General features: G+C 41.8%; 1 protein-coding gene across 1 annotated transcript; it reads right to left on the reverse strand.

Moving 5' to 3' along the window:
• Positions 1-448: 448 nt before the first annotated feature.
• On the reverse strand, positions 449-20,662 carry LOC115390436 (GTPase IMAP family member 9-like). Its single transcript, XM_030094311.1, has 2 exons — positions 20,514-20,662; positions 449-1,709 (listed from the first exon to the last, which is right to left on the reverse strand). Exons 1-2 carry the CDS (start codon positions 20,632-20,634, stop codon positions 817-819), a joined length of 1,014 nt encoding a protein of 337 aa, XP_029950171.1. The 5' UTR covers positions 20,635-20,662; the 3' UTR covers positions 449-816.
• Between the last annotated feature and the right edge of the window lie 3,569 nt (positions 20,663-24,231).

Genomic DNA, 24,231 nt, shown 5'->3' on the forward strand with positions numbered 1-24,231 from the left:
AGCCACTAAATGCAAACTTTAACAGTCCTGTCTGCACAGAATCAGCCATAAGCAAAACACACAGCAGGTTTGGGCTTCATACACAAATCAGACTCGTGCTACCAGGAACCAAAACCTCCACTGAAAGAATAATATTGTGTTTCATACATGTGATGATATATTAGTAAGGATTGGATAGAGATAACTAGAAGGAGTCAGAATCTGGGTCTCAACCACAAAGATATTGACAGTATACTATTATGATGAGAATACATGCAGACATTTTAGCTGTTTTCATTTTTAACACTAATTTACATTCATTGACTCCAGTACAAGAGCGCTGGTTAACAGGAAGTAAGCAGAAAGTTAATGGATGTGCTGTACTCACTGGGCTGAATCAGATTAACCAGACAACAAATTACTGTTCACACAGAAACAGTCAAAATAATCCACATTTTTTTAGATTATTATTAAAATGTACTTCTTGGGGGTGCTATGCTGATTCCATGGGGCTACAGCACCACTAAGCCACACCTGTAACACTAACTGTAAATTAGACTAAAAAGTAACCAAAGAAATCAGACGAAGAAGATTAAAATAACTTCATAAAAAAAAGAACAAAGTGTCAGAGACATCTGAGAACATTCCTTTTTCTGGCTATTTGAGAAAAAGAAAACAGTAATACTGAGAGAAAGAGAGGTGTAACAAACATCAGCCTGCCTCCATGATAAACATCTGCTCAGACTTCCTTCTATGGACACCAGGGGGCAGTGTGATGATCTGAAGGAACCTGCAGGAGCTCCACCTCCACTCTCTCAAAGCAGGACCTGCAACTTCTTATGAAAACCAACTTCCAATGGCCCTTCCCAGATTGTCAACCCCTTGAACAAGACTGCCCCCTACCCCGAGAATGGTGTCTCCAACTATTACCAGAGGGCGGAAAACATTTATACCCTCTGCATCATTTCTGGCTTGCGTGTAATGAGGTTCTCGGTTGATTCTCTGCTTCTCTTTATCATGCTTCTCCTTCAGCTTCCTCTCCATTTCTTCTTTTTCTTTACGTATTTTCTCCTCCTTCTCCGCCTGGATGCGTCTCTTCTTCTCCTCGATGGCCCTCTCAGCCTCCTGGAACATCTGGTTGGTGTAGTGGCTTCCTCCGCTCTTCTGCACCACGTTTCTGATCTTCTGCAGCAGCTCCTGGACCTGAGAGGGATCTTTGTTTTCATTGTTGAAGACGTGGTACTGGTTGTTACATCTGGCCACCAGTTCCTGCAGCTCTGGGCTTTCAGCCAGGAACTCCTCGATGGTGGATTCTTCCAGACGGTCTCCATGAGTAAAGAGAACCATGCTGTATTTGTCTGCAGCCTGGCCAAAGATTTCTTGGATCCATTGCACCGTCTGCTGCTCCTCCTCTGTGAATCTGCTCAGCGTGATGACCACCAGGAAGATGTGTGGTCCAGGAGAAGCATAAGAGAAGCACTGGGTAATTTCCTTGGTGGTTTTGTCCATGCCGGACCTGGTGTCAAACAGGCCTGGAGTGTCGATGACAACCACCTGCTGACCAAACACTGTGGCTTCGCCTTTGGAGCACTTCACCGTCATGGACTTGGGACTGCACTTGGATTGAAAGTACGGGCGGCCAAGAATAGTGTTTCCTGTGGCGCTCTTCCCGACTCCAGTCTTCCCCACCATCACGATCCTCATCTCATTGTTGTTGGTGAAGTAAGAATCTGTGTGGAGAACAGAGAGAAAGAAGGACAAGTTACATCCTGCTGGACATTAAACACAGGGTTGAACAGTTTCTGCAGGATGAGAGATTAAAAAAAAAACTCAGAAAAGAGAGAGAGAGAGATTTTTAGGCCAATGTCAGCCCAAAGCAACATTTTTTGGTGACCTTCAATGAATTACAGTTGTTAGTTCTCATCCAACACTAAAAAATGACCATGACTTATACATAAAAACCATGAAATATCCCAATATCCAGAAAAGTACTGTAAACCCAAAATCTGTGATTTTGGGTTTAAATCACTGAAGTTTTGTAAACCATCAAACAGAATGTTTTACTTATATTTACAACAACATTTGATTAGAATCCAATATTTGTTAAATTGTGTTAAGTGTTAGTCACAAAAACAGATAAATACTGTCATACTAAAACAATTTAGTTAATTTGACATGCAAATACTTAAAAGGTTTCAGTCTGTAGCTTTTAAAAATATAAAAATTGCATATTGCAAATTGAAGTTGGCCCATAAAGTTAAAAAAAAATCATTGTGAGCGAGGCTGCCTCTTTATTTAAATATAAAAAAAGAGAATTATAATCACACTGTTTTAATAATTTAGTCTGTTTGTAGCCTATAGCTCGTGCAGCCCATAAGAAATTGAAATCATTGATCAGATGTGTGAAAAGTAACACTATTGGATAATGATGTGAGGGTGAAGCAGAGGGAGAAGCAGGAGCTCCTCATTGGCTGCAGTTGACGCCAGTAATGAGCAAGGCAGAGAAGCACCATCTGATCAAGAAAACCAATTTACAAAATGATTTGTCCACTGTTGAGAAGGCAATCTGCTCACACACTGGAAAAAGATCAATTTCCATATTTTACAAAGCTTTGTTTTCTACAGTTCCCCCCTGCAACATTGTCTTTAAAACAATCTTGGGAAAAAGAAATGGATACTGTAATTGATCCAGAGGTCTGGTGTAAAGTATGGAGTGGGGCGGCAAAAATCTCCATTTGTAACAGAACAAAGTCAATTCAATTTAAGATTTTACATTGGATACATATCACTCATGTTGTCAAAAATAAGATAGATCCAAATTACTCTGCACTTTGCTGGAAATGTAAAATAGAGGTTGGTGACTATTTTCATTGTGTTTGGTCATGCCCCAAAATAATCAGTTATTGGTCAAAAGTGGTTAAAGACCTATATCTCATCCTCAATATACCCATACCCCTGGATCCTATACATCTCCTTCTTGGTCTACCATACCCACGTGTTAAGTCTAAGCACAAGCGACTGTTTAACTCAGGGATGGCCATCCGTACGGCCACCAGATGGCACGTCCGCGGCTCCAGCCTCCACCAGTGCGGAAGAGAGAGGGGCACGCTGCTGCAGAACCCCCCTCCCACACACACACACACACACACACACACAACAATTTCCCGGGAGCATGGCCCGCCGCCGGGGCCATCAAGAAAAATGTGGCCCTTTCCATCATGTAACTCGCCCATGCCTGGTTTAACTTGCTAACTTTTTTTGGGAGAAAGAATATACTGCATTTTTGGATGACAGACTCTGTTCCAACCAAAAACTCATGGCACAATTCTGTACTTGAATATATTCCCAATTAATATATATGACATGTATGCTTAATTCTTCCTCTGACCCCTTTTATTCTATCTAGGATCCATATTTAAGATTCATTGGTCCTAATTTGGCTTCCTGTGTGCTGAAGGGTTTTCCATCTTACTAGTTTTGAGCCTGGCACTTTGCCCTTTTTTTTAATCTTTTTTTTTTTTTTGTCATATCCATATTTTCTGTGTCCCACCTGTTCTGTCTGAGCAACTGTTTCTGTTGTTTGTTTAGAAACTAATTAAGAAAAAAAAAGTAACGAGCGAGGCAGAGAAGAGCCATCTGCAGAGTGGAGAACAGCAGCTGAGCAGAAGTCTTTGAACTCTTTATCACTTTTTACCAAGTTTTTACCTCGCAGCAAGAAGGTCCTGGGTTCAAATACCAGCTGGGGCCTTTCTGTGTGGAGGCTGCATGTTCTCCCTGTGCATGCGTGGTTTCCCTCTGGGAACTCCAGTTTCCTCAAACGGTCCAAAAACCCTCATGCGAGGTGAACTGGTGGCCCTACATGGCCTCGAGGGGCCGTATTTTCACGGCGCAACGCAGAGAACGGCAAAACGGCGGAGGCGGATTCGTATTTGGTGTCTGACCGCCGGTCTGCTGCGCTTGCGCCGAGATGGGCGTGGCCACGCACCAGGGGGAGGTATCGACAGAATCAGCTGGGCGCAGTGATAATTTCATGCAGAAACTGGCAGGCAGGGGAGGGAAGATGATAATTTGTCTGAGAAAACCTCACAGACAGGTTTTCAGCTTGTCAGTGTCATGAAAGATACACAAAATCACTCATGAAGCATATATCTATATTTTTTATTTAAATCTTTTGTAATAATTATGGAGGATGTCTCTGCACGCAGCACAGACTGTGAGGAGTGTCAGAAAATTTAAATGGTACAGTACAGAAGAGTGAAACATTTGAGTGATTCTCATATTAAGGGTACATTTCACATCGCACATAAGGTGAAAAATTGAATACACCTTTTTGATTAAAAAATGACTTGTATCCATGGTGTACCCTCCAAGTGTGCTAAATTCAGTATTTGCTACAATTAAGATCATTTTGATTTTATTATAATTATAATACACAATTTATTTGTTAGCTTGTCAACGGTGTTACGGACAAATGCAAGCTCACACAAAACATGAATGAAGTAGTACACATTTAATAAAACCATGTTTTAATTTATTTTGAGTACAATAACCAGAGTTTATGATATTGGCTGTCTGATCAATTTCAAAATATGAAATTTTAGCTGTTTTAATGTCATCTGATTGATATCTATCATAACGGTTGAACATTATTCTTCATAAATGCTCATAACACTGATATTTACAGTATGTCCATTATCCTAATATATGAGTTCTATCAATGGTGATGCCCTTCATAAATTTTAGATGGTTTCGTCAACATCTTATTGATTGACAACATAAAAAGTAGTAAATAACACAGTTGACATTAAGTAACACGATTGACAGAAGTAACACGGTTGACAGGACATACCGTGTAGAAAGGAGGGAGCTTCTTTGTAAAAGTATTTTTGATTATATATTAGTTGCAGTTAATAGTATAATTTATTTAAAACCTCTGAGCTTATTTCACAAATAATTGTTACTGTATTTAAGGTTGATCATAACACACCATCACCCTAAAACATACATTACACTGTCACTTCAATAGCCATACCTGAATCAAAGTCTCTGCAGAAAACTGCAAAATGTGTTACAATGATAAAAGGTGATATGAAAATATCCACAAAAGTCCTTTACTACCACATCCAAACAATGTGAAAAATGAAATTTGACAAGCCCCGCTTATTTCCAGAGGGACTGATATTGGAAATACAGAAATTCCAAGTCACTGTAATCCCTGTATATGTGTACTGTATGGGTTAATCTTGTCTTAATCATGTTTAGCACTGCAAGAGACTGGAAACTCCGAGTCGACCTGGGGAGGCAGCTCAAATTCCCAGAAAACATCCTGGCCACTTCACTCCGCCCAGACGTGGTGTTAACATCAGAGTCACCTAAGCAAGTGGTCCTGGTCGAGCTTACCGTCCCCTGGGAAGACAGATTGGAGGAGGCCAATGAGCGCAAGAGGGCCAAATACGCAGAGCTAGTGACTGAGTGCCGGAGCAATGGTTGGAAAGCCCGCTGCGAACCAGTCGAGGTGGGGTGTCGGGTTTTGCTGGCCAGTCACTACCCCGAACCCTTAAACTCCTTGGAGCAAAAGGGCAGCTGTGCCGAAGAGCCATCAAAAACATCACTGAGGCTGTGGAAAAAGCCTCTCGATGGCTATGGATCACGAGGGGGGATCCGTGGAGGAGTGGGCCACTTAGACACAAGTCGGGGGCTGATCACGCCCGGCTGGGTCGCCCGAGCGAGGGTGTTTGATGATCAAAGACCCGAAACACCCTATGACCTCGGGTTCATCACTGATGATGTGTCCAAGTAGCACCTAGAGGTGTATTCAAGAACAGCAAGTAATATCTATTTAATTACCGAGTTATGCATGTGCAACTACACTATATTTATGAACAAAGCTGGGAATATTGTCAACGGTGTTATTTCCTGTCAACTGTGTTACAGGAAACGGTAAAACGTGACATTTCAGCCATTTTGTGGCTCCACGCCAGCTGCTTAGCTTGAGTCTGTCAACACTCTCCTTTGATCGACTAATGTCTCTCAATAATTTCTACTTATATTTTAAAATCTCATAATGAAACAAAGGTCACTGTAATATAATGGTAACACAGCTGACGATCAATTTTCCCACTCTAAGGGAAGACGGGAATGAAATATCGAAGAGAGCAAGCACACACTTGCCCTGCTCTGTTGATATTTCCCACCAAAACAGATAATGACATCACATCCTGTTGACTTGGTGACTTTGGAGCCAACCATTACGGTTTTAGAGGAGGGGTTTGAAGAAGTAACACAGTTGACATAGATTTCCCGGACAGCATAATTTGATTTTTAAAATGTATTTATTTTTTCTTTTCTGAGACTTTTATTAATTTTAAATAATGTTCAATATTATTAAGATAAAGGCTGACAAATATCAATCAATTTTTAATCATTTTTTTACATTATGATTTAAAAATTGGAGGAGCAAAACCTGACAGTCACTAATTCGGACAGCACAAAATCAGCACACCCCAGTATAGAAAACACATTTTATGCTAAATTGATAATTTATCTGGTGATTTTTTTTTGTACTAAATAACAGGCAACAGTCTCCCAGTGCACAATACTCATTGACAGAAGTGAATTTTTAACAGAAATATAATAGTTAGGCCTATACTACTCATGGACATGAAATGTACCCCTAATTAGAGAACCACTCATATAATTTATAATTTTAGCATTTGATAATCATTCAGCTTATTCACATGTGGGTTTTGTTTCGTTTTGTTTGTTTTTGTTTTGTTTTTTTTACTTTTGACACCAGAGTGGAGCAGTAAGTTACAGTCTGTGGCAAAAAAAGCTACTAAATATCTTAAATCATTATTTTTGTCCATAGATTAGATAGATAGTTTAGACCAGAATTTTAAATGTTTTGTTTTGCTTTGGAAAGTCTGCCCATGCCTCTGAAGGCGCAAAAGTTTTTTTTTTCCTTCATTTTTTTATTTTTTTATTTTGTGTGTGTGTGTTTCTGATGTGGTAGTGACAGGCTCCCAGCTGACTCCAGGCTCCCAGGACCGGACGCGCCGTGCACGGAGCAGCGGGTCGCGCTGCAGACAAAAGTCCGCTGAACTTTGCGTTGACAGCGCTGCAGTGAACCACGGTCAATTCTCCGTTATTTTCTACCGTGGCCTAAGTCGAATTCTTGGTAAAATAAAATAAAAAGGGATGGTAAAAGGAAAGACACGGAAAAAAAGGGGCAAATCTGAAAAAAAATATTGCAATCCTAAAATGAGTGTTTTTTTTAGCAGACTGGTGCCAAAGTGGAGCCACTGAAGAGACCGTGATTTATTAAATGGAGCAGAGAGCAGTTTTCCAACTATCACTCATAAAATCAGCTGAATTCATCTTTCCAATGTTTTAACTGTCCACGTACATGTTTACATTACTTGTACCGCTTTTTATGGCTAATATTCAATGGAGAACTGCCTGTTTTTGTTATTTACACTGAAAATTATTCTGGACTCAGATTGTGTTTTAAACTGATTTTATTTAATGAATGAAGCGAACACATTTTCAAAGGATGATTTCATGACTTTGATAACATGTTTTCAAACATAATGGCTTGCCAAGATACCACAAACACTTCATATCCCCGAAAAAAAAAAAAAAACAACTTGCATAGTCCTCACATCTCTCCAAAAAATAATGAACCAGAATTAAAAAAAAAAAAAAAAATATATATATATATATATATATATATATATATATATATATATATATATATATATATATATATATATATATATTTCTAATTAAAGGTTCTTTAAAAGGCATGGTAGAAATTATTCACATATTTTTGTTGGATTCTTGATTTTAAAAATAATTAATTACGATAATCCCCTCCTGCCAGGCTCAAGTCCTGGAGGAGTCTGGAAATCTAAAGACAGTCGTTTCTTGTTCCCGGGCTGCTGGAGATGCTCGGGTCCGACGGTCTCTCTCTGGTCCTGGAGGTTGCTGGTTCCTCCACCCTCTGGCTCCTCCACTCTCTAGCTCCTCCACCTTGCCACAACCAAACTGCAGAGCAGGTGTTGGTGGATGTATCTGGTGGGTGGCGCTGCAGCTGCATCTGTACAGATCATGATCAAATCATTTTCAATGCCTTGCCTGTTATAGAGCTTCTCCTTCAGCGTGCGACTGGATCTATCGATGGATCAATAAAACACAAGACGTCTTAATTCCTGATGATTTGATGGTCAAAGCAGGAACAGAAAATCTTGTAAAAATTGAAATACATGAGAATTTTTTTCATTGTAAAAATGAAATACACATTTATAGATTGGAAAAAACAGAAAAAAAATTTGGGATAAAAATTGCTGGCTAAATAGAGGAAAAATAAAATATTTAATAATAAAAGAACAATAGAGAAACAGATGAAGCTCTTGCTGTCAAATCTGCTCCTCTCTGATCTGTTTACCATCTTGTAACCTCCTAGCCATAAAAACAATAAACTTTTACAGCTTTTGCAGAGCAAAAATGAGCTTATTTCTATTTATTTTATGTACAGACAAGAGAGTAATTGATCACCAATACCTGAATGAGGACGGGTGAAGTTGTGAATTCCGTTGAACCAGGAGACTGGACTCCTCTTTTCTTCATCTGTTAATATTTGCTAATCAAATGCAAGCTTCAATAATAAATCCTTCATCAATTCTTACACCTTTGGGCGAGGTCTCTGGAAGCATCAGGAGAATGCCAGCCTGCAGTGAGGGGTCGTGGCCTCGGAGTTCTCTTCTGCTGGAGGATGAAATGTCAGCAGCAGCAGGGGAACTTTCTGCTGCTGTCATCCAGCTGAACCTTCTCATGGAGCATGTAGAGGCCTTCAGTCACTGAGAAAGGATTATCAGCCTCTAAATGTAGAAATGTCTGCATTTTTATTTCATTTGTCCAGCTCCCCAAGTGCTTCAAGAAATTAATTATATATATAAAAAATTATATACATTGTGGGTTTATGGTTTAGTATTGGAGTTTGCTTTGTTTTTCTGCTTCTGAGTGGTGAGTGGGGGTGGGTGGGAGGTGGGCTGCTGGTTGTATTTAATCAATAAATAATCTGTACACACATATGCAAACAATAAAGTCATTAAGTCTTTAAAGTTACAAGACAGATAGTTTTTCATTTATTATGTGCATCTGAACCTGAATTGTGACACAAAGAAGCAGAAATAAGCTTAGTTCCCCTCAGACAGTCTGGGATGTGGAAGAGCGGCCAGGAAATAAAATGTATTTATTCAAGTTAGCAGTGAGCTTCGCTGCAGTGCATTTGAAAATGAGGAGAGGAGAGGTGTTCATTTGATTGGTCAAATTATGTTGAGCTCAGTGACGGCGGGGGAGCATTGGCCCCCCCAAAGCAACGCCTTGCCCCCCCACCTGCCCCCCAATTCCACTCTGCCGAACTTCTATATAAATGTTTCCTTCTAATAATTTTAAAAATGTAAATAACAATACTCACAAACACAAGAAAAATAATGAAAAATAATTCATTAAAAATGATTTCCTTGTTAAATCTACCCCGCGTGCACATTGAATGTCACTTCCTTACGAGCGATCTCATTGGTCGTACATTTACCAAGAGATACAGTAGGTGGCGGTATGCACCTAAGTTGTTGGTCGCCACCGCCATTATTCCAAAGAAGAAGAAGAAGTGCCGCGGGCAGCTTGTTGGAGAGAGGCGGATTAGCTACAGCTAAAAATGGATCGCTTTGTGATACCTGAAAAAAAGGCAAGAACAAATGAGGAGCAGTGCAGCATTGAGGCAACAAATCTCCCTGCTGAGGTGGTGGAGGGCGAGCCCAACTTCATGAAACAGGACGCAACAGACTCGGAGAAGGAGGAGAGGGAGGAGGAGGAACAGGAACAGCTGCCAGAGCGGACAGAGGAGACAGGTGAACATCAAGAAAGATGCCGGGCAGCGGGGGCCTCAGACAGCGGGAAGGACGGACGCTGCTGCCGATATAAGCAAACTACCCTCTGAAGGACCACGGCAGCCTCATCTCAAGTCATTCCCACGTCGTACTTTTGGTACGCAGGCACAGCAGTCCTCAAGCTTTAATTACCCGTGGTTCAAACAGTTTCCTTGGCTGGAATATTCTGTTAGCTGACGCAGCTTTTTGTTTCGCCTGTCGTCATTCTTTTCATAATGTGCACAGACCTGGCAGTGGCGTTCACAAAGAAAGAAGCTTCACCCATGAAGGGTTCAGAAACTGGAAGAAAGGACCAGAGAAAATGGCCCAACATAATTCAGGGCTTCCCACAAGCAGGCCATGGAAGGATGGTGTGAATTTAGGAAAAGAGAAAAAAGTGGATCTAAGATTTTAACACAACTGGATGCTAGACATGGCAAGATTGTGAAAGAAAACAGGAGGTACATGCGAGCAGTTGTTGAGTCTCTGCGATTTACAGCATGTCAAAGTATTGGTCAACGAGGCCACAGAGAGAATCAACAATCCACAAACAGAGGTCATTTCCTTCAACTCCTACATTTACTGGGCAAATTTGACAGTGTTGTATCTGATAAATTATCTGGTGGGCCTGGTAATGCAAAATATGTCCATCATGACATTCAAAATGAGTCAATCGATATCATGGCGAGCATTGTGAGAGAGCAAATTAGCAATGAGGTTAAAGAGGCAGAACACTTCACTTTAATGGTGGATGAAACCAAAGATGTGAGTAAAAAAGAGCAGATATCTATTGTTCTGCGTTACCTACACTGTGGTGAGATACATGAGGAGTTTCTGGATTTTGTTCCTGCTGATGGTTTGGATGCACAGTCATTGCTCACAGCAGTGAAACAGGCCTTAGCTAAATTTAACATAGACAAAAGTGCACGTGTTGCCCAGTGTTATGATGGAGCTTCTGTGATGTCTGGCTGCAACAACGGTGTTCAAGAAAGATTTCGTCAAGAAGTTCCACATGCAGTGTACATCCACTGCCACGCACACAGATTGAACCTCGTTTTGGTTGACCGTGTCCACAATATTAAACCAGTTGCTGAGTGTTTTGCTACTGTTCACTTGTACAACTTTTTTCCTGGATCAGTAACTCATAAGGTGTTTATGGAGAAACAGATTCCTCGAACCTACTAAAAGAGCTGTGGAACTAAACGCCTGTCAGACACCAGATGGACCTGTCAGTACTATTCCCTTTGGGCTATAAAGCGAACCCTCCCTGCCATCTTAGCCACTCTTGAGGAAATCAGCAATCAGTCAAATGGCCATAGAGCCATTGAAGCTAAATCACTGAATGGTTTGATTGATGCACAGTTTGTCTTTCAAACCTACATGCTGGAAGACATATTTGGGCTCACAAAGTCTTTGTCTGACCAATTGCAAGCCCCAGACTTGGATTTGGCATCTGCCATCGATTTGGTCTGAGCACTGATGGACACACTCAAAGACGAACGCAGTGCTGAAACATGTACCCAACTCTGGCAGTGTGCAAGTGACATGTGTGAGAGACTTGGCATTTACAATAACATGCAGCACCAACAGAAGAGGAAAATAATTCAACCACGCCACTTGCAGGAATTTCATGTTCAGAGCCACACAAGAAAAGACATGCTGGAGAACTCGGAAGACTATGAAATCCACTGCTTTTTTCCTGTAATCGATCGATTAATCAGTGAGCTGAACAGGCGCTTCTCGGCTGAGAGTTGCCACATTATGAAAGGAGTTGCAGCTACTAATCCTAAACACAAGACCTTCCTGCACAAAGATACCCTTCTCCCTATGGCAAAGCACTATGGTGGGTTTGAAGACAACCTTTCAGCAGAACTGCACCAGCTGAAGCGTCTAATTGACCAAAAAAAAAACAAAATGGTGTGACTGTCAACAGCACCCATGATATGCTGGAGCTCTTAAGGAGGCTTTTGTTGATGTATGCAAACTTGTGTGCATCTCCATGACACTGCCTGTATCAACAGCTGCCTGTGAGAGAAGCTTTTCTTGCCTACGACACTTAAAAACCTACCTCAGAAACAAAAGTGGAGATGCCCGGACCAGCAGTCTTGGTGTGCTGGCAATCAACTCAAGAAGAACAAAAGAGATGGATGTCGGTGCAGTCACTGACCGCTTTGCAACCAGCCACAAGAACAGGAGGATCACTCTCTTTTAAGTGGTGAGTAAACTGTCTGTTTTATATGTAGCAAGTTTATATTGTACTGCATAAACATGATGATGTCCTAACTTTTGCAGAAAATCACATCTGATTGTGGAGCATAAGAAGTGAGAGGACAGTGGTGGAAGAGCGGGCAAGAGAGCAGTCAGTGTTGGTAAGAGAAACATTTCAACCCCAAGTGTGGTTTTCTCTATTATTCAGCAAAATGTCTAACCTATAAACCCATATATGTTCCAGAAAATCACAACTGTGAACAATACAACAAAGAATAGACTGGACTGGGGAGTGGAGTGGTGGCCAAAGATGAAGGTACAAGGGCGCGGATGATACGGTAGGAGCTGGAGCGCCACTGGGGAAGAGCTCATGGGCAAATGGGCAAAGAGCAATCACAGTATGTTTGTGAAAAATACAAATAAATAGCTTGTAACCGCAGTTTTAATCAGTTTTTTATTGACCATTGAAATAAGAACTGCATTTTTTGAAAATGGGTACGAGAACCCCGATCGCAAACTTGTGCCCCCCCAACCAGTAACCGTGCCCCCCTGTTGCCCCCTCAATTATAAATTCCTGGAGCCACCACTGGCTCAGCTGGGTTAAACCCACTTTCTCTCCTCCCTCTTGCGACACCTGCGCTGGTGGGCGGGACGGAGGAGTGACTGTGCCGCTCTGCGCCTGTTCATGAGTGTAGCAAAATGTGCTGGACACGCCCCGTTGACTTCTTGCGCCGACAGCCCGCCTAGACCGCGCATAGACTGGGCGCAGTCTACCAATGTAGAGCCCTCGGTGTGAATGTGAGTGTGTGTGGCTGTGTGTGTGTTGGTCCTGTGATGGAGACTGTTGAATAATTATATAGTATTCTTCATATCATGCTTATCTAGTATTCATTATAATATGTTATTTAGTATTTTTCATATTATTCATGTCTCTGTTTAGGTACAGTGTGTTTGTGTAAACAGGTGTGGAAAAAGATGTATTATGTGTGAGAAAAAACCAAGTCTGCCTGTCTCTTTTACTTTTTCAATAGCAAGAGCCACCTGCATCTCTGCCTCTCTTTTTCTTTTTTCACAAACGGCACCCAATTGGCAAGCAGTGTTGGAAAGTACCTGGCATGCGTGTGAGATGTATGGAGAGTTTGAAGGTCCTGATAAGGAGGACTGGGATGGGGTCAAGGACCGGGCACCATTAAGAAAAAAGGAAAAAGGGAACCAACAGGTTGGCAGCTGTGCCAAGATGTGTGCAGTCATGTCACGTGTCATGCAGTCAAGCAGACAGCAGTGCCTCCAGAAACGGCATCAAAGGGGCAGGGGTGAGGGTGTGTCTTTGCGCCAGTCTCAGATGGTCGAGCTGGCTGCCGGGAGCTTTAGAAATAAAGTTCTCTCCTTGCATTCTGACTCCGACTCTGTGTCTGTTTTTCCTAGGAGAACCAAGAGTGGATATAATTGAAGATTTTCTGGAAAATATGTTCTTGGGTTTTTTACATTGCAGCTGGCCTCGGACATTTTTTAAATAAAATTCACTACAAGACCTGCTCTCCTGCTCTCGTCCAAAAAGAACGAGGACTACTGACTCCAGTGGTCCCATGAACATGAACAGGTTAAAGCTAGGGTTGGCGATTTGAATGAGATACATTTTTTTAAATACTGGTTAAAATGATCTTCATGACCCGATGGGAAACAATTCATAGCGTGTTCTTAAAGTAGTTTGGAAAATATCCGCTATCTACAGCAGGAGTAAAACGGGAAAAACAGCAACCGATCGTCTTGACGGGACACCTTTTTTTAAACCAATCAAATCCCTTCGCCGTTCGACCTGCCCCCTGCGCGTACATGTCAATGGCGTGCACTGACCCTGATTCAGTGCGCGCGTAGAAGGACGGAGCGTCGTTGCAGAATGGCGGAGAAGAATGTTTGGGGCTTTACTTACCGGTGAGTGCGCCATACTTGGCATAGTGCAAATAAAGAAAAACGAAGAAACGAAGCGCTGAGGACAGGTTACGCGAGGAACGCACTGGACGCGGAAGTGCTGCGTGCATCGCGCGCGGAACGTCTCTGCGTCTCCGCTCCCAATGGAGCTCCTCCAATGGGGTGGGAGCTGGGCGGAGCCTTGGGAGATGCTACATTCGTGCTACATGCTAGTTTTCCAAGATCGCCAACCCTAGCTTTAAGAGTAGGGATGCACGATATTGGATTTTTGCCGATATCAGATATGCCAATATATCGAAACCCCCTTTTGGCCGATACCGATAATCACAAGTTTTTTGTTTTTTTTCACTGTAAAGAAAGCCAAGTCTCTCCTGTACTGGAATTTACATGTTACTCTTATTGTGACAGTCTTTTTTGTTTAAGAAACACACATAAAACAAGACAAAAAACATTTGGTTTTACCATAAAAAAGAAATGTCTTATTTTTTCAAACTCAAGACATTCAGTGTTGAAATACAGAAAAATAATTTCTTTAGACAGGAACGTCTAGGAGCATAAGTATTGTAACGTTCTGCAATCTGCGAAGCACCAGACGTCTCCAGGTCGTTCCACACGGCTCTTTTTATTGCACTTAGGCAAAACAAACAACAACACAGGGCTATGTTGCGGCCGTAACCCACGCCGATCTCTCAAAAACTAACTCTTTCCAACAGTCCATGAACAACAGCAAAAGGCTGGCTTCAGTCACCTCTCTAATCCGAGAGTGCCACCCTCAGGAAAAATGGTGCAACAGCACATTTAACTAATACTGACTCAAGAGTCATTACAGTATTTATTTTTCTGACAACTTTTTACTTTTACTGCCTACATTTTTGAATCCGAATATTGGTACTTTCTACTCCTTATATTTTCCCAAAAAGCTCGTTACTTCTTTAAATATACACAATGCTTCCATAACTAAGGCAAACATTTTAACAGGCGTTCAGGCGCCCCCCCTCCTCACACACACACATACATTCACAGAGCACTCCAGCTGAGCATCAAAAAAGCACACACAGCCGCGGCGCTTTTAGCGATGAAACATGGTCCATTCCTCATTATTTGCCATATTGAACTCGGCCGAATTATCAGAAAAATCACGAGGAAAAGGCTGGTATAAGGCACAAATTGAAATAAGGAGCGCATATTTGGCAAAAATGAAAGTGAAACTTAAATCGCGTTTTTTTGCCGGTTCGACGTTTCGGCCCGCTGGGCAGTCTTCAGGCGCTGAAAAAAGGCAAAATAAAGTACATTTCCCTTCAACACAAAATTTGCCCTAATAAAGGTAAGTATGAGGCACAATTCGGCGTGACTGAATTTATCCTGCCTTCTGTCTGAGGGTCGGAGATAGAATGAAGTTTGAGGAAGTGTGTGCTCAGAACAAACTGCCTTTTTTCATCTGTTCTGCTCTTGGTGGTGGTGGTGTGTGTGTGTGTGTGCGCGTGCGTGCGTGTGTGTGTTGGGGGGATCTTGGTATAGACCTAGTATTTTTAGTTATGCAAAAAAAAAAAAAAAAAAAAAAATCCCCGTCCCGGCTCAGGGCAGGATGCTCATTACAGAGTACTTTTGAATTCATTATTGTATTTTGCGAGTAATGTGATTAGTTATGATTAATCGCTGAAAAATTATGCGATTAATCGCGATTAAGACATTTAATCATTGCCCAGCACTAATTTATTTATTTACTTTTCGCTGTGACGCTGTTTCCGGGCTGTTTCCGGGTACCACTAAAACTTTGAAAGACGCGCATGACATGGCTGCCTTCCCGCCAGTCAGTCACATTTATGCTAGTTTACATTTTACACTTGAACGATTCTGTGGCACGCATTGGCACGAATCGAGTGGCAAACAGTCGCAAACCACTCGTAAAGTGGTGTGAAGTGTGCATAAACCCGTCGGGACTGCGTGCCATGTCGGGAAGAGAATTTTGAAATGTTCAAAATTTTGTTCACGACAAAATATCGCGACTGGGCCGTGAAATATGCGCCAACTGTCAGTGAACGCCTCGTGAACTCGCCGGGACAATGCGGGAGGATGCGTGCCAGTTGTGGCATATGGCACGCACTGCCACGCACTGCAACGAATAGTTCACAAACAGCCCAAGCCAAATTGCACAACCACGTCGTGCCAATTCAGAAAGCACGTAAACTATGAGCGAACTATGCGTGAATGCGTCGTGCCAGTCTGTGACACTGACGGGCGTGCATTCGTGCACATTCCTGAACTATTCATGAACTGGTCGTGATTAGTGCGGGAGCCTGCCGGTTCGGTGACTCCAGATTTTCACGCCTTGCCACGACAACATCGTGGCAAAAAGTTGTGCAAGTGTAAAAGGATGGAATGATGGAATGAGTGGAGTCTGGTGTGGTTCTGCTTGGTTGGAATGAAAACCTGCAGCCACTCGGCCTTTTCTGCCACGAGTTTGACACCCCTGATGCAGAGAGAAGGCGCTCTCCACTGTGTGTTGTGTAACTCAGGTTAAAAATATGTAACCAAAAAAAAAAAAAAAGTTCATTGTGAATTAAAAGAGAGCTCTTTGAATTAATTATATTATTTTTGTTAAAAAGAAAGCTGTTTGAATTACACAGTAAATCATTGCATTTTATGTTAATCTTATTTTATTTTGATAAAAAAACAAATTAAAGCAAATGCATTAATGTATAAACATGTACAGTGTTGCACTTATGTAGGCTCCTGTTAAAAAGAAGTTGAAGGGTTAGGTCTATGAGCATGATTTTTGACACTGCAGTTTAGAAACCAGGTCCATCTAAGTCAATATTCATACATCGTAGAAATGGTTTCTAACTTTGTACTGAAGCGGTCAATAAAAATACTTTTTACTTTTCATAATACTTTTGAGTACATTTCAGGGCCTGTACTTTTTACTTTTACTTGAGTAGATATGTGGACCAGTACTTTCATGTTTACTGAAGTAATTTTTTACACAGATACTTTTACTTCCACTCAAGTAAAGAATTGGGGTACTTTTGCCATCTCTGGCCCCCACATACCTCACTGAACTGCTCACATCACACACCTCTGCCCGGACCGGTCAGGCCAGCTGCAGCGTCTGGTCCAGCCCAGGACACGGCTCAAAACGAGGGGGAAGCCACAGCTCCCCGCCTGAGGAACGATCTCCCAGACCACCTGAAGACCCCTCAGACGGTGGACTCTTTTAAAAAAGGAATTAAGACCTTCTGTTTTGAGAGAGGCATACCAATGCTAATGTTGCCTTTACAGTAGGGTGACCATACGTCCTCTTTTCCCCGGACATGTCCTCTTTTTACGTCCTGTCCGGGGAGTCCGGGCGGGTTTTTTAAATTCAAGGAAATGTCCGGGGTTCACTGTTTCTCATAGCACGTGAACGTAAATTGACCAGCGCTTTGCACACAGTACTATGATACTTTGTTGCGGGATGTTAATTACCGAGAGGCGTCTTGTGAGCCGATCTGCGCCACGCGAGCACACACACACACACACACACACACACACACACACACACACACACACACACACACACGGAGCAGAGAAGACGGTGCTGTTCAGACCATAGATATCTTATATAACACTAGATACCTCGTCTCCGCTGCTGGCCAATGAAGTCGGACGTCCGCAGAGGTCGGCCATCTTTGTATGGGAATCTGGCTCACTCATAACATTGTGTTGATGAGACATGAACTGCTTAACAAGCTATAACTTGCTCAAATTTTTACCGATTTTCAAACGGTTTGGTTTTTAATAAACATCAGATCTCTGTTAATGACATGACATATGTTTGATGAGCATGGCATGCCTTAAATATACATAATAAATATATATCAGATCCTGAATATTCATAATATTCTTCAGATTAGGCTCCATGTTCAAATCCTCACACTGAGATATATTTATAGCACTTACGAATAATTTAGACAAGCCATACATGTCAATATTTTTAGTTTTGGTGAAAATATTTTAAGACGTGGCAGGGCTGCAGTGGAGGCTGCAGACGAACAATTTACCCACCTGAAACTTCAGAAATACTTAAATCTCATGAACCTCATTATATCGAATGTATTATATTATTTTTCATTAATAAATACATTAAACAGTAACCTTCCACATTATTAAATCTATTGTGAATGTATAATGCCCCATAGATTATTTAAACATGAAATAGTGCACCAGAAAACACATTGTTTTAAAAAAAAAATTAATTAGGCTTTGTAAAAATTTATAAAAGGAGCTCATAAAGTCTCAAGTCAAATAATGGAATTACAGTCACAATATAATTAGGTAAACGAATAAAAGGCAACTGAGTGAATCTCTTGATCAATCAATTTTTATATAACTCAGATTCACAACAGCAATTTCCTTATAGTGCTTTAAGATGATCCATTCAAAAAAATCAGTGAAATAAGAGAATAAACGTCTGCACAGATCACCAACCTTACATTGCGTTCTACTGAAACTCTGACAGCTTTCCCGTACAAAGATGGCCGACCTCTGCGGACGCCGTGGAGTCTGCCGTGAGGCATCTGGTGTTCTATAAGATATCTATGGTTCAGACAGCGGAGCGCTTCTTGTTGTTCTTCTTCTTCTGTGTTGTTTAATGGCGGATGGCACCATTTCATCAGGCGCATTACCGCCTCCTATCGCTATAAAATGGGATCGGAGAACAATCTAAATTCTATTTATTAACCCCGCTACAACACTATTTATGAAGAACTGATGAATTCCTTCTCTACTTAATTCGACAGCGGAGCACGGAAAATGCTTCAGCTTAAAGGTGCATTAAGGAGTTTGCATGTTTTATGCGAAACAGCGCCCCCTGCAGGCCTTGGGCGTAATGCAGCTTAGTGAAAAACTCGTGCCTGTGGCTCGCGTGCACGGAAAAGGGGGTCTCCGTCTTCACTCGTTTAGAAGCGCTCAAGTAAGATTGAAGTGTCTTCTGCCTGGTGGAGTCTGTGTGGAGCTGTGGCAGTGCTAGAAGCCAGTCTGTTCTTACTTTTTGGAAGATCCTGCTCAGTTGTTGCTCACTAAGCATCTGGTGGAGTAATGGCGGACAAAATGAAACCTAACCAGCCGGAGCGTGCATTACGTCATTCCTTTCAAATTCTCCCCAAAAAAACTCTGGTGCCGGACCGGCACTGTGACTTTCAAGTGACAGTTTAGCGCTGTTAGAGGTACTGGTAATGAATATGTCAGGGCACATTGTACACATCATTAAAATGTGTAACATATTTATGGTGGAAAATAAGTATTTTTAAGGTTGTAAAACTCCTTAATGCACCTTTAAGAGCACCCTCTCAGATGAACTGCAAAAAAAAAATTTGCAACATACCGATGAAAAATAGAATGTAGAAGAGAAGCAAGATGAAGAAAACAAAGATTAAAAGTATATATCTTTTTTGTTTGTTAAGTTAGTATTTTGGTGAGACTCTTATATTCTTCTATCTTATTACACTTATTAAGAAATATATTGTTGAAGTTGGATTTTCTAACAGAAGAGTTGATATTTAGAACATTATGTAATATTGTAAAGAGTCTAAGAGAGCTATTATTTTGTTACAAGTTTTTACATTTCATTTTATTTTGTTAAAGAAGTTAGTTTCGCATCATTGAAGCATACTAAAGCATGTTCGTCAACCTCCGAGAGGCCCAGAAGCCTATCTGAATTTGTGTCTTTGTGTCTCGAGCAACACCCCCCCCCCCCCCCCCCCCCCCCGTCCTCTTTTTTGAAATTCAAACATGGTCACCCTACTTTACAGTATGCTGTAATGTAATGTATTATTGTTGTTTTTAACCCTGTGCCCATTGTAGCACTTTGAGATTTGACTTCAAATGTAAAGTCTGTTATAAATAAAACTTATTATTATTATTACACTGCCCTGCCCTCACAAAATGGATCAGAGAGAGCGAGAGAGAGTGTGTGTGTGAGAGAGAGAGAGAGAGAGAGAGAGAGAGAGAGAGAGAGAGAGAGAGAGAGAGACTGTTCATTCTAACATTTGCAGGAAGTGGCCCCTTATTCCCTGGATGGAGCTGCACTGTAAAAAAATAGAAGCACACGCACGCATGCACCACACACACACACACACACACACACACACACACACACACACACACACACACACACGCAGTCTTGTATTTCTATCCTTGTGGGGACCTTCCATTGACTCCCATTCATGTCTAATTCCTAACCCTGACCCTTACCCTAACCCAGACCACAACAAAGCCTAACCCTAAAGAAATGTTTTTGCACTTTTACTTTTTTCAGTAACAACAACATGGTCGAGAAAACACTGTTTCTCCTCATTAGGACCGGAAAAAGGTCCCACAAGGCACGTCGTTCCAGGTTTTCCTATCCTTGTGGGGACATTTGGCCCCGACAAGGATGGAAATACGAGAACACACACACACACACACACACACACACATCTGGACACTCACCATAGCTGGTTGCCATGCCTGGATTAACGGAGTTTCCAGCCATAGCTGGGTTGAAGAAGCCTCCAGCCATGGCGGGGTTGAACAGGTTGTCGGCCAGGTTTTGGTTGAAGTTCTGGTCCATGCTGAGGTCGAGGTGAGTCTTGGTGAAGTTTGAGCTGGACTGCAAACTGAGGAGGGAGGATGTGTCTGCTGCTTTTATTCAGCTCAGGAAACCCTCCCACTGCACACTCAGTCACAGTGAAAGTGAAATCATCCTTCTCCAGGTGCTTTCAGTTTCAAAATTACTTTGACTTTATATAATGAGTGAAAAATAGAGACAGTCCATCATCAACCAGCTGACAGAGGACAGAGTGAACTCATTCAACTCATTCATGTTGGATATTTTTGTTTTATTCATTAGTAGTGCTGGAAAAAGTAGATGAAAGTCATTGTTGAGTAAAAGTAAAAATGTTTAGCTTGAAATCTACTCATGACTTGTCAATCATAACATGTAACGAGGTCACGAGCCGCAAGTGACAAATGTAGAAGAGTATAAAGTACAGGTAATGGCTGCAAAATGTGTTGGAGTAAACATGGAAGTATGATTTGTTAGGTCAAGTACAGATATGTGAAAAATGTCTTTGGGTCCAGTAATGAAGTATTTCTACTTTGTTACTTCTCACCACTGATCATCACACAGAAGATTTTTTTTTTATTTTTGTGGGTTTTTTGTTGGCTGGTTTTGTTCCAGGGAGTGTCTCAGTGAAGTTGCTCTGCTCTCTGCTTCCTGTTTACAGGAAGCTGCAGCCGGAAGCTGCTCCGCCTTCAGCACTGATGTGAAACAAAGAAAGGTATTTCCTGGAAACACTTCTGTTAATAAACAACTTCAAGAGGTCGACTTCACAGCACAGCCATGATTTCAGCTTTACTTCCATGTCTTAGACTATATATTTTTTTTATTATTATTGATTTGATTGATTTTTTTTTATTACTATGTGAAATGATTCATTTAATCGGTTGTTTTTATTGTGTTCACGTTTGTTGATTGTCAGGATTTGCTCAAGATGTCAAGGTGGCAGAATTGAATTGAGAGCACAAAAGCCTCATTCATAAAACATGACGGAGGATCCAGTCTAAAAGTGTACATGCACACAAAAGCAGAAAATGACGTGCTCCAAAACTGATCAGATTTATTAAAGTGTTCATTCACAGATCTGTGTTCATGCTTCCATTAATAAATCACAGTTCACCTGGAAGGCTGTGAGGGTGGATTCCCCTCATGTTCCACCTTCAACTTTCTACCATGACTGTTCAGTGTGAAGGGCCTCAGGAGTGTTTTCATAAATAAAGAACCTGCTGATCGCTGGAGTTTTACACTAAATCATGGCAGAGAAGATGTTCAACGTGATCAAAAGGGGAGGAGACAGACTTGGTGGAGCCCACAGCTGAAACCGTGAAACTACAGTTTTATGTTATGAAATATTCCAACAGGGACGAGTGAAAAGGCTCAGAGGACTCATGTTGTCCTGAGAGCCTGGTGCTCCTGGAAGAGAAGCTGAACAAACATGTGGATGCTGGTCTCGGCTCCCTGGGGCCCGGGCCGGGGCTTTCCTCTGCCCTCTTCTGGACCGGCGCGTGGACGTCTGCCTGGGGGAGCAGCTTGGATCTGGACTCTGGGCTGGTCACCGTCTATCTGGGCCCTGAGGGCCCCTTTGCCTGCTCCTGGCCTTCTCAGAGGTCAGAGGTCATATATACATGTTCACTATTGCTATCACATTTGCATGTTCACGCTGATCTTTAATCACTCTTCACATTCTCCTTGTGGACTCAGTCACCTTGTTTTCCTGTGGTGGGTTAGACTAATGGTGATCTGCAGTCGGCCTCTCCTGATGCTCTGGTGTAATGTCATACTTGAATTCTCAGTTTGTACACTCCAGTTCACGACCAGCTACATTCTCCCAAAAAAAAAAAAAAGCCCGTCAGATGCCCTCTGTCATATCTTTATGTAGGTGCAGTAGTCGATTGTCTGGAGTAACAAAAAAAAAAGGGTTTGTCGTATCCTTGCACTCTCTTCCTTCTCTTCACCCTCTTTTGTTGAGACCTTGTCTGTTCACTTGTTTGTGTCTTTCACTTTCTGTTTCTTTCACTTTTCTGTCACCTTGTCAGGTCCAGCAATATTATGCATTGGTCCTCAAAATAAATAATAGAAATAAAAAACAAGAGGAGCTTTATACTTATAAGCTCCTCTTGGAAAAGCAAATCTGTCAAGCACATAATAGCAGCCAGACTCCCATTCTGCTGCTTCCATGCTGGACAGGACAGGTAAAAGAAAGAAAAAAAAAAAAAGATGTGGAAACAAAAGTCATTTTTTTAATTTATGTATGTTCTTCTCCATGTGCGTTTTCTTTCGGTTTACTGTTTACCTGACAAACATGTGCATCATATGCAGTCACATCTATCTATGCAATATGTTTTGTGCCTCTATTTTCTAACAATGACCCTGTCTCAGATGGGTTTCTGTTCAAATGAAAAAAGAAATCAAAATAAAAAGTTCAACAAAAACAAAAAAAAAGAGGCCATGACCCACAAGAGTGCCGTAAATTTGCGAAGAAGACTATCACAGAAAGAGTCAAGGTCGTCCAAGAAAGAAAGCTGTGTTTCAGTTGTCTGAAGTCTGGTCATCGCTCCAAGTACTGTGAAGACAGATGTATCTGCAAAACGTGTGAGGAAAGACATCCAACTTGCCTCCATGATAACTGTACCGAAGATGGAAAAGATGGAAGCAAGGGACCGTGAGCAATCCAAGGTAAGAATGTTAGATCAGCCGCAAGACCAAAAGTCAAGCACATTATATGAAGCAACATCTAATGGAGTCACCCAGAATGGCAGAAGCACTCATACATCCACAATAATTCCAGTGTGGATATATGGATATGGATATATGGATCTGCTACTACTGAGCCAAATCAAGAAGTTCTCGTATATGCACTCCTCGATATCGATATGCAAAGCGACACAACATTCATCCTCGAAGAGACAGCGAAGGAGCTCAACTTAAAAAGTGAACCAGTTAAGCTGAAACTGTCCACGCTGGCTTCACAGAACACAGTTGTGTCCTGCCAAAGGCTAACTGGTCTTCAAGTAAGAGCATTCTACTATGACAAAATAATCCCTCTACCAGTGACCTACTCCAGACATTTTATTCCTGTGAACAGAGACCATATCCCCACACCAGAGACTGCAATGGTGCGGGCTCATCTTGAACGCATCGCTGATGAGATTGCCCCTCAGCAGAGCTGTGATGTTGGCTTGCAGAGCCAAGATCCTGGTAGAAGGAGGGATGAAGATGGTTTGAGAGATGCTTCACTTCACACACACACAACTCTAATACCACTGGAGTACTGAGTACAGTATGATCCACATTCTGACTGCAGTCATCACCTGTCAAAGCCACGTCATATAACGGTGCTAGACATAGTCAAGGACCGTTATGTGATGTTTTAAACAGAAATCCTGTCACGATGAGGCTGTGAGTGTGAGGCTGAAGCTTCTGGCTGATCCGGAGAGGACAGAGACACAGGACAGACACTGTCCAGCATCATGGAGGCAGACGTAGTCCTGGCCTTTACCGTCTAATATGAAACTGCAGAATACACTTTCTTCAGCAAAACTCCTACTTTGGTGGATATCTGTTGATGATAAACCTAAGCTACTGAAACAGTGAGTAGCTGGTTGCAAC

Source organism: Salarias fasciatus, chromosome 6 (genome assembly GCF_902148845.1).
Source record: "Salarias fasciatus chromosome 6, fSalaFa1.1, whole genome shotgun sequence".
NCBI classification, from domain to species: Eukaryota; Metazoa; Chordata; class Actinopteri; order Blenniiformes; family Blenniidae; genus Salarias; species Salarias fasciatus.

What these genes read in the sequence shown, in the direction of transcription:
- LOC115390436 (XM_030094311.1), bottom strand. Translation starts at nt 20,634, where the DNA reads ATGGACCAGAACTTCAACCAAAACCTGGCCGACAACCTGTTCAACCCC. An exon ending in AGGCATGGCAACCAGCTATG is followed by an intron (nt 1,710 to 20,513) that starts GTGAGTGTCCAG and finishes TTCTCCACACAG; the next exon opens with ATTCTTACTTCACCAACAAC.